Raw genomic sequence first — 11,717 nt, forward strand, 5'->3', positions numbered from 1 at the left:
GTTCATTTGCTCATTTCCTTTAATGATTATATATATATAGTCTTGCTAAACAACAAGTTGTCATAAAGTATAATTCTCCCCTTCAAAATCTAATTGATTATATTATTGTCAAATATCTAATCGTATCAGATCTTCTGGACTCGAGGGAGAGAACTTTGGTACTAAGAAAAAAGCCAAAAAATCATCAGTAAAACCGTAAACTTGGAAGAATAATCAACACTAGATTTACATTGTTAACATTATTATCTATGTCTATGATTAAAAAGTAAATTCAATAAACTATAAGTTAGTTCATACAAATTCCGATTTTTTTTTTACTTTTTTCTAGATTGACAAGGGAGAATCGTAGGAACACTTAAGCGTGTCTTATTATATTATTAACTTAATAATGAAGTATTTATAAATAAAATTCAATTTTTATTTTTACTATTTTTTTTGGCATTTTTATCATGCTCGAATACGTTGTCTTCAAGAACAAGAAAAGACGAGTACTCCTCACCATCAAGAATATGAGATGGCACTACGCGTGTGTATATATATATATATATATATATATATATAGTAAGCCCTTTAAAAGGCTCCTTCCGTTTGGAGGTTCGATTCGTTTGAAAGGCTCCTTCCGTTTCCTCTTTTTCCTTCAACCCGATGGCTTCGGGTCCGGCAAAGTCTCGATCTTTGATGCCATTCTTCCGCCATTCCCCGTGTCAATATCAACCTAGCCCGAGACCCGCTGCGCCGCCTTGGGCATGGCGGTCAGGACATGACCCTTCCCCCCTTCTCCTTCCCTTCGTCTCCCTCCTCCTCCTCCTCCTCCTCCTCCTCTTCCTCTCCGCCGTCTTCGGTTTCACCGCCGTCGTTCGCCTTCTTGGCCCGCCCAGCTACCGGCATTTCAGTGCCATGTCGAACCTTCTTGCCATGATTCACCCAGGATCGCTGCCTTGCCCACCTCTTCTCCCACGGCCCTGGCACGGGGGGTCGCAGGAGCTGGCGGTCCGCCTGCAGCACGACGGGTTCGTGCACGTTGTGGGCAAAGACGGACCACGACCCCATGGGTTCGTCCGGGATCGCTGCGATGCGGCGTGCCGCGTCGGCGCTCCTTCGAGGCAGGGTTGGTTCGTGACCTTGAGCGCATCGGACTGTCCACCGGTGAGCAAGGCATTTTGTGTTCTTCATCTTGTTTTCTCTTTCAAGATCACATAATCCACGATAATCGCCCTCCCTTTTCATGATCGCATATCATGATCGCATATGAGGTAATCTACCTTCGTCTCCGAGATCACATATCCTGTGATCTACCTTCTTCACATATCTTGAAATCCGTGGTAATCTACCTTCGACTACAAGATCACAATTCTTGAAGTCCTCGATTATCAACCTTCATCTTCAAGATCAAATTTCTTCAAGTCCACAATGAACGACCCGACCCGACCCTCGTCCTCAAGATCACATTTCTTGAAGTCCGCAACAATAATCTGCTATATCTAAGCTATTTAACTAGAATCTGCTAATCCGCTTGATGTTTCGCATGAACCCCCAAATCAGGAGATATTGAACTATATATTTTGTAACTACTAATTAGATCAATAGAACAAACCAGATAAAATAGGTCCAATAAATTAACAGATAAAAAGTATAGATTATTCATATGCAGAAATGAATACATATAACGGTTGTTTGTGATGTTTGATTGGTGCATGGTACAAGGATGAGGTATTAATTGGCCTAATTAATACCTGTCTCGGTTTGTTGTCGAGCACAATAGTATGTTATAACTCTCATAGAAGTCTCCACCCTACGGATAATTAAAACCTGATAGATGATGAAATCAAAAGCAACACTGAATACGGATTCTCTAACATCAATTAATTTCCTCTACCTCTTCAGCATGTTCTTGAACCAGTAGGCTGATTGCTTTGGGTACCGTATGTTGGTCTTAAAGTCCACGTAAACCAGACCAAACCTCGAAGTGTAACCTATCCTCCACTCGAAGTTATCGAGGAGAGACCATGCAAAGTATCCGATCACCGTCGCACCATCATCGATCGCCCTCTTCAGCTCAGTGATGTAGCTCTTGTAGTAGTTGATCCTCTCTGCGTCCCGCAAACCTTCTGGTAGAGTGACATTGCCTGGCTGATCCATTCCTATCATCATCACCGTCAAGAGATCAGAAACTGTGATAACGACGGAGGGAGGAGAACATACAATGTTTCATACCATTTTCTGCGAGGATGATGATTGGATCGCCATAATTTTCCTTGACATAGGTCACAGCTTTGTACATTCCCCATGGAACTATGTAGAGCCAGTAGGAGTTGGCCTGAGTAAAATTCCATTACTAACAGGTTAATCGACAGTAGCTTGTCAAGTGTAGATCAAGGAAAATTACAGATTGGGTAAAAAAGGATTCTAATTAGCACAAGAAAAGGCAAAATTTTACCCGTGGTCCAATAGGGACACCATCTTGGTCATCTGCAAAATATGGAGATGTAAGAAACAAGGTTACCACAAAGAATGAAGCTATTACGAGGGATCAGCAAATCTAACATTTGAATTCGACGTGCCAGTCGTCTTGGTAGCTGACAGGTTTGGGATTGGTGACTCCATTATCCTTCATGTAGTAAGCTGTGTATTGGTTGACACCAACATAATCATATGAACCTTTCACCATCTTCACTTGATCATCGGTGAATTTAGGAAGCCTGTCCTTGACAATTTCTTGAATTGATTTTGGATAGTATCCATATGTTAGAGGGTGAAGAAACCTGCAAACAGAGGAAGAGATCAATCGGTCACTTAGAGAGTATATACTCGAGTTATCTCAATTGGAACAGGCTGCATTGTTACCATCCAATGTGGAAATCCCTGGCTCTCTGAGCAGCAGCTTCGTCATTTGCTGAGTGCGTATGAGGCTCGTACCAAACAAAATCCAAAAGAATGCCAATTTTGCCTTTCTGATCTACCTGAATAGAGAGAATACAACAAGAAACATGTGTTGATCTTGGTTATATGTTGTATGACAGAATCATGAATTGTGTGCACAACAAACCTGATACTTTTCGCGATATCTCTTCACTGCGGCTGCATGTGATAAGATGATATTATGAGTGACGATGTAAGGCTCTGTGGTTGAGTTTCCTCCGACTTTGCAGTCGGTACATCTTCCAGGGGCATGAAGGCCGTTGTCATAACCAAGAGCCGACACCACCCTGGGCTCATTGAATGTGAACCAGTTCTTGACTCTATCTCCAAACCTCTCAAAGCAGAAGTCTGCATAGTTAGCAAATGCATCCCTGCATGATACAACTCATCAGACGGGCTTAAAAAATCTCCAATGATTTATAATGCAAAGAACATTATAGATTAAGGCATTGTCAATAGCCAAGGGCTTACACGATCTTGGGGCTCACCCAACCCAGGTACTCTTTATGAAGTGCCAATGGAAGATCGTAGTGATAGAGATTTACATAGGGAGTAATGCCTGAAACACAAATGAAAAGAAAAAAAGATTCTGATATAGCCATTTGTTTCTTTTGATCGTAGAAGGCATAAAGTTTACCTTGCAGTATCAAGTAGTCGATTAGCCGGTCATAATAGTCTACGCCTTCCCAGTTAATCTCTCCAGTTCCATCTAAAAAACAGAAGTTGTCATCTAACAGTAGTGGATGATGCAAACTTGGTATAGATAAAGATGAGTCCTGGATGATCAAAAAATTATAGAAAAATATGTTTCCATTACTTGGAAAAATCCTACTCCAGGAGATGGAGAACCGATATGCATCAAAGTTGAACTTCTTCATGATGTCGACATCTTCCTGAACCATGAGATGTTACCAAGTTAACATTCTTTAACTCAACAATGAGAAATCGAAACCTATGAATTTCTACAGGCAGTAGCGACTTGATAAAGACCATATACTACTCTACCTTGTAGTGATGGTATTCATCAACTGATACATCAGCAGTGGCATTGTTGGGAATCATACCTGCGGTCAACCAACACACACGAATAGAAATCCTCCGAGCAAAAGTATTCAATCATTATAGTGAAGAGAGAGAAGTAAAAAGAGAAGGAGAAAGACTGCATGATACCCGGAACCCTAACGAATGCATCCCATATGCATGGTCCCCTGCCGCCCTCGAGCGCCATACCCTCAACTTGGTAGGCGGAGGCTGCAGTACCAAAGACAAAGCCCTCAGGGAATGCATCACGGTTTAGTTGGTTGGCTCCGACCGCGAAGCATGGATTGCTCGTTGATAGGAGGGAGAGCAAGAGGAAGATGCACGAGAAGAAATATGAGAACCAAATGGAACACATCTTGACCGATGATGTGAGTGGAAGACTAGGCATAAGATATTTATAAAAGAGCAAAACACATCTTGGCGTAGAGGTTTAGAAGGTTCAAGTGGATAAGATAATTTAGCATGACAGGAAAGGATGGCAGTCGGATATGTATGTACATTTGTTCTATCGAATATCGATTTATTATTTTGTAATGAATGATGATTTTTCTTAACATAAATCAAATTATTATTTTTTGTTTAATATGGTTAAGGAAATGATTAAAATTGATTTTATGTGAATTTTTTAAAATTTTGATCAATCAATTACGTTTTTAATTCATTTATTTCCTAATAAGTGAAGTGGTTTTTAGAAAGTAAATAATAAAAAAATTATTTTTATATATGAATCATAAGAAGTAAATATTATAATTCTATTTTTATATATGAAAGTAGAATAAAAATAAATTAATTATAATTTATTGAAGAGAGAATTTCTTTGGGGCTCTCCTTCCTCGTTCTTGGATTAAGGATAGATTTCTCGAGGAGAGTTAAATCTTTTAATTTTTTATTAACTTTTATTTATATTTTTAAAATCTTTGATATTATAATTATTATAATTTTATGATACATAATAATATTTTAATTTTATAATTAAAAATAATAATTATTGAATTATGATATTAGAATGGTTTGTTAATTTAGTTAATAGTAGTTCTAATTTATTTAATTAAATGTATTTATGTTTTAAGAAATTATGTGTGAATTGTTATGATTTAATTATTTTTAAATTTGGAATTATGAATCTAAATTAGTCATTTCATAAAAAAATAGATTTAAGGTTAATTATTATTTTATAATATTTTAAAATACTTTAAAAAAAATTAAAATATAATTTAGTAAGAGGAGTCTAATTAGGGTCTGACCCTAGTTAAGTTGATTAGCTAGATTAGTCCATGTGGTCAAGCATGTCTTAGCCCATATCACTAGTTATGATCCAACCCATATGGTCAGCCACAACTCAACCCATATAGTGAAGTACGATGCAACCCATATGAACAAGCATAGTCCAACTCATATAGTCAAGTATGACCTAACCCATAAGCCAAACATTAAAAACAAGTTTAATGACTCTTTTACAATTTTGCTAGATAGGGAGTAGGATTTTATCAATGAGTAGGATTTTATCTTTGTGATCTTAGGTGTTAAAAGCTTATAAAGCCTTCTCATTACCATCGAACTTTTGGAATGTATAAAGGTTTACTTAAAAGAAGCAAAATTTCGCCTCAACTTGAAGCAAGTCTTTGATAGTTTTAATTACCTCTAGGATTGTATTATATTCTCCATCATTTTCATCACCTACTCCTCTAAGTAGAAAAGATATAACACCATCGAGCACTCATGCATCAACCCAAAGTTTTTAACTTTTGACCATTTTGATGAGAAGCTCGTTGACATCGGTCTTGTAAAGTTCCCTGATCTCTATCCTTCAATCTTTTCTCGGTACTTGAAGTTTGTCTTTGCATTCTCTACCTCCTCAACCTCTTTTATGATTATACGCTCTCCTTCCATGAGAGCAAAGGATCGACGACTCCACAAAAGTTTCGCCTCTGTGGTATCATGACATTGTCATGCTTATGGATTTACTATATTTTGTCTTGCACATGTGTCCCTTTCTTTGCGATTAGTAGGTATGCCTCTATGGTACTATGGTACTCCTCTAAGTCTATCCTTATCCTAACTGATGCTTAGTTTTATGTAGCTAAGTCTCTCTAGACTTATCATTGCTTCCTCGCCTCTTTCGACCACATGCTTCAACACATCTATGTTCCCCAAGCAGTCTTATGCATGACCTCTATCATTATGTTGTAAGGCTCACGTTGATTCTTTTATCCTTTGTATCCTTGGTAGCAATGTTTACTCACTTAGCCTTGTTCTTTGACTTTTTGAGCTCCCTCAACCAAATATGAGCTCTACAATAGTCCACTAATTAAGTACAGTGCACACGTTCGCTTTGATCGTTCCTCTACATGATTAAGTCCTCCTTCATGGGCCTTACTAGTACTTATATATGAAATCTCCCTCGGTGGTATACAACTCTCATATGTTGATGACCAAGGCTTTCATCTGATATAAATTTTGATGCCCAAATGGAAGACTCACCTTTATGATACCATGAAATTCACTACTTGATTCTATAGTCTTTCTTATCATCATGATGTTCACTAAAGTAGAACTCTCAATAGCTCCCAACCATACCTCCGTATGATTAAGTCTCTTACCGGATTTCTCCTATATATGTTGCATTATCTTGAACTGTTCTACCATAATTCATTATACAATATCACCTCCTGATGATATCTTTATTGTATTCTGATCATGAACTTGGAATGTAATCTCTCCATGTGTTGCCTATGCTATCACATTTCAGAGCCTCCACTACCTATGATTGTGTTTACTTCTTTGGCAATCGATCTTTGTCTATATGCTCTTTGGTCATGAATAAATGAAGCATAACTTTATAACAATATAACACCTAGCAGCTCTTGAAGTTCATCGACTTTACTAAAATCAGTGTGTCATTGTTTAGATCCTAAGCCTTTACCCCTAGCATAATCTCTAATACGCATAGCTTCCTTTGCGATAACTCGAATGACAACACTATAATATATTATTTAAGGGCACCCACTTCTGTATACTCTTGCCCTGTGCCAAGATCTTCTAACCCCAACTTCACTTCTACAAGTTGAGTTACCTTAGTCTCCTCATCAATAACTTCATTAAGATAAGATGCATATACCTTAAAGCTCTTCTCAACTTTGGCATTATGCAAGATGAGTCTACTCAATTAGAACGAGAGACTCATGGAACGATATTATCTTATTTTTACCTATGTAAGAGTTCATGTCATTGATCTCTATCCAAATTAAGTCTCATGCTTCTGCTTCATGTTCTGTCTTCTATATTGATTCTCTTCATGCGACTTGGACATTTCACTAAATTCCACTCAAATTATTCCATTTCTTGATTTACATAGAGTTGATGTGGCCCTCGCACCCATCATTCCATGGGTCAGCCCTCCGTTGAGTTTAATCTCTATATCAGCTCTAGGGGTACCTTCGTTTGGTGTTATCCGAGGTCACTCCCCTATATGATCTCGCAATACGTTTACCAACATATTACCTCATACTAGATCATGGGATGACTCCTCATTGTTTTCTTGGTCTATTGAGCATTATGAAATTGTTATCTTGAGGTACTCCTATAGTCCATTATACATGATTATCCCTTTGGAGAACTGAGACAACTTTTCTTTTCGTGTCCTTATCTGTAGAAGTTTTGGAGACCACCATCCTCTTAGACTACATTATCTTATTTAACAAATAGTATACTATTTCGTCACCATGAATACACTTGCTAGCTTATGATTTTTCACTAATATAAAATCCACTGCATCCCTTAAGGCCTAGCAACATATTGAACTTATTATATACTTCAGCCTCCTATGGATATATCCTTTCTAAGAAAAGGTTTCAATACTCTATGGTACTAAGTTTCGATCGCCTTCAGATAGTCACAGATAATCTATCATTTGCATACAAGTCCTTGCATAAGTATCACATTCTTCAAGTTAGTAATTCCTCCCATCTTTGTGAGCTTTTTTGTAACTTTTTAGGTCATCAAGCAACCCATCCCTTATTACACGACCTCATCCTTTGTCAAATGCTCTGCTTGCCTTAAGCATCATCAAGTTTGGTTGCCAATGTCAAGCTATAGTTCGAACTCAATCATCCCAACCATTGTGCACTATATATTATTCCTTGTGTGCTTATCCTCAGGATGCCTCTCATGTGAAGGGTTGGTCATTCTATGAATGTCAATCTCGAATACTCACTCTTTTAAGCGATTCTTTTTTCTACATCTCTGTACTTATTTCCTTCAAACAGTCATGTGTGTTGGCTACCCTCAATGTAGCTTCATTAGGTCTCTTATATTTTCATGTCAAGTGTTTCTAAATGTGCCTGTCTCACTCTAACACTATATATTATGTACTTAGTTGGTTTTGTCTAACTCGTGCGACACTCTTGCATATTTGTAAACTAAGGGTCAACCTCTCCAAAATATTTTAATGTCCCTTTAGAACTTGTAAAAGAGAAGACGGGTTCGAGATATTACAAATAGATATTTCAGTAAATCTTTAATAAGTAGTGCAAATTACAAATATAAACTTTGCAAGCTCTGATTGATCATGCAAGAAAGGGTTTATGTGGTCTGCTGCAAAAAGTCTTCATAAATGCCCACATGCTACTACTGCAAAACAAAATAGCAACCTATCTCTAGACATTGCCCTAATGGTCCTTCCAGTTATATGCTATTCGAGTGGTTCTTGGGTCCTTTGTTAGCTAACACTCTATACTACTCTATGTTTACAAGACAAAACAAATCATAAAAGCCAAACAAAATAGGCTTCTTAAGTATACTATAAGCCCTCTTCATGTTGTAAAAAAAAATATATAAATTCGAAAGATACAGATATAAATGCATATTATATTGAATACCCTATTTATAGATTTGTCTATGACATTCTTAAATTGAGGAGAGTTTTCTCGAAGAGAGGTAGATCCTCTAATTTTTTCATCAAATTTTATTCATATTTTAAAATATTTGATATTAAAATAATTATAATTTATGTGATACATAATAATATTTTAATTTTATAATTAATAAAATAATAATAATTAAATTATGATGTTAGAATGATTAGTTAATTTAATATTTTTAATTCATATAATTAGATATATTTATATTTCAAGAAATTATGTGTGAATTTGTATGATTTAATTAGTTTTCAATTTGGAATAATGAATTTAAATTAGTTATTTCATGAAAAAGAATGGATTTTAGGCTAATTATTATTTTATAATATTTTATGATACTTTTAAAAATATTAAAAATATAATTTAATAAGAATGATCAAATTAGGATTTGACTCGAGTTAAGTTGATTAGCGAAATTAGCTTGTGGCCAGGTATATCATTGCTCAAACCCATATAGCTAGACACAACTCAACCTATATGTAATCAAATCCTTAATTTGGGCATGATTTTTTATTTTATTTCTTGCTAATAAATTTTAGAAAATAACTATTCAACATTCCAAGTGTGGTGATATCATTTTTGTCAATAAATTAAATAAAAATAAATATTAAATAAATACTAGTATGGAATATATCATCATCCAATATATAATTACCACATTGAGTCCTATGTTGGATGAGAAGGCTCAAGTCACCTTTTACTCCTCCGCCTAATCTAAAAATGAGTAATAGTAAATTCTCTACTTAAGATAATCATGAACTCTTTTCTTACGAAATTATGACCAGAAAGATAATCACGAACTTTCTTATTACGGAATTCTGATTGGAAGATAATTATAAACTTTCTTCTTTTGAAATTATGATCGGGAAGACAATTCTAAAATTTATTCTTATAGAATTATGACTAGAAGATATGAATTATGATTAGGAAGACATTTCTAAACTTTTCTTTCACGAAATTATGGATGAAAAAATAATATTGAACTTTCTTCTTATAGAATTACGACAAGTATAAATGCATATTCTTATAACTAAGAAAAACTTATCTCTGGCTCAGAATTCCATATTCTTATGGCAAGTATGAATGCTCAAACGGACTTTATCTGCATTCCTTATTAAGCTAAGCTTAGTAATAGGAGAAATCAAAAGAACTCCTATTGCATTCCTCACTAAGCTAAGTTGGAGGAACGAGGAGTTATATCCTATCAAGAAGTAGGTTTTCCTACATTATTGAAAAATAAAATTTTTTCTTTGATTCTTTTAAATATTTAAAATTTTATTTTTAACTTAAAAATATATTATATAAAGTCTTAAAATATTTTTTATTCCTTTAAATGTCAAAATTTTATTATTAAATTAAAACATGTCCCTTTTAAGATGTAGAATTTTATTTTTAGATTGAAACATGTTAAAATTATTCATATATTTCTAAAAATTTTACCATAAATGCATGATATTTGATTTATACAACACTTGATTAAGAATACTATTTCCTTCTTATACAGTATATCTTTTAAATTTATTATTATGTTTTAATTACTTATAGTTAGTGAATATATACTTTATTATAATTTCGTAATATTATGAAATTGAGTGAATGGGTTAAGGTTTAAGTTGAAATTAGCTTAGAGGGTAGACTTGGTTAATAAGCTGGACACAACCAATAGGCAAGCACAACCCATAGATAGGCCAAAGCCCATAGGCTAGGCTCATCTAACATGTTTGTCCCAACCCACATGTCAAGCTCTAGCCCGTTGAACTAAATTATATTTAATTAGTTTAAATGATGATTCCTAATTAATTTGATTTATTTAAGTTTATTTAATCTAAATTTAACCCAATCTAATCTAAATTATATTGTTCTAAAATAATTCTAAATTGGTTAAATGATAATTAGATATTGGTTCAACTAGGTTCTAATTAAATTAAGTTCAATTAGACTGATTAAACTAATTAATATTAATACTTTTTTAAAATAAATATTTTAATATATTATTTCATCCATAGATATGACCCGTATAAAATGATGTGTCTCCCTATCAAGGGCAAGTATGTGGGCAAACCCTAGGAAGTTGATCCCCTCGAAGTGATCAAGGAGGGCCGATCCCCTTGAAGCGATCGAGGAGGGCTGATCCCCTCGAAGCGATCGAGGAGGGCTGATCCCCTCGAAGTGATCAAGGAGGGTCGATCCCCTCGAAGCGATCGAGGAGGTCGATCCCCTCGAAGTGATCAAGAAGGGCCGATCCTCTTGAAGCGATCAAGGAGGCCGAACCCCTCGAAGCGATCATTATCATTCCCTTTTCTCCCCTTTCTTCCATGACAAAACCTTAGGGTCTTATCAATTGATATTAGAGCGACGATAAGACTTTAGGGTCTTATCATTTGGTATCAGAGCAATGATCCTTGGCGCAGCCCGTCGCAGCCTTGCTTCCCTTCTTCCCCACCACCACTACAAGGCAACTTTTTCTTCACCGCTATCATTGTTTCCCAAGCCGCTCGACCACCATCGCCGTTGCTGCCCAGCCACCAAGTAGCTATTGTCATCCAAAAAAAAATACAAATAAAAGAGAGAAAGAAGAAGAGAGAAGATCGGCAGCCCGCATCCCCTGCTTCCGGCCAGCCCACCAGCCGTTGTAGCTTCTCCGCCGACGGACCACCACCGTCGCCGCTATTGCCCAGCCAACAGCCACCACTGTCGTTGTTGCCCCCCTTGCCAGCAGCCTTCCCTCCTTGATTCTCCACCCTGCTTGAGTGAGAAGGGTCGCTGCCGCTGTTTCCCGGCCAACGGACCAACCCCCTCGTTGCTTCTACCGTCAGCGACACTGCTCCAACCACACCACCA

General features: G+C 36.2%; 1 protein-coding gene across 1 annotated transcript; it reads right to left on the minus strand.

Annotated features, from left to right (window-relative positions):
- Nucleotides 1-1,872: 1,872 nt before the first annotated feature.
- On the minus strand, nucleotides 1,873-4,315 carry LOC135632529 (beta-glucosidase 26-like). Its single transcript, XM_065141143.1, has 11 exons — nucleotides 4,090-4,315; nucleotides 3,925-3,983; nucleotides 3,737-3,812; nucleotides 3,557-3,628; nucleotides 3,391-3,478; nucleotides 3,047-3,290; nucleotides 2,845-2,960; nucleotides 2,545-2,762; nucleotides 2,438-2,469; nucleotides 2,215-2,317; nucleotides 1,873-2,141 (listed from the first exon to the last, which is right to left on the minus strand). The coding sequence occupies exons 1-11, from the start codon at nucleotides 4,313-4,315 to the stop codon at nucleotides 1,873-1,875; spliced, it is 1,503 nt and encodes a 500-aa protein (XP_064997215.1).
- Between the last annotated feature and the right edge of the window lie 7,402 nt (nucleotides 4,316-11,717).

Source organism: Musa acuminata, chromosome BXJ3-3 (assembly GCF_036884655.1).
Source record: "Musa acuminata AAA Group cultivar baxijiao chromosome BXJ3-3, Cavendish_Baxijiao_AAA, whole genome shotgun sequence".
NCBI classification, from domain to species: Eukaryota; Viridiplantae; Streptophyta; class Magnoliopsida; order Zingiberales; family Musaceae; genus Musa; species Musa acuminata.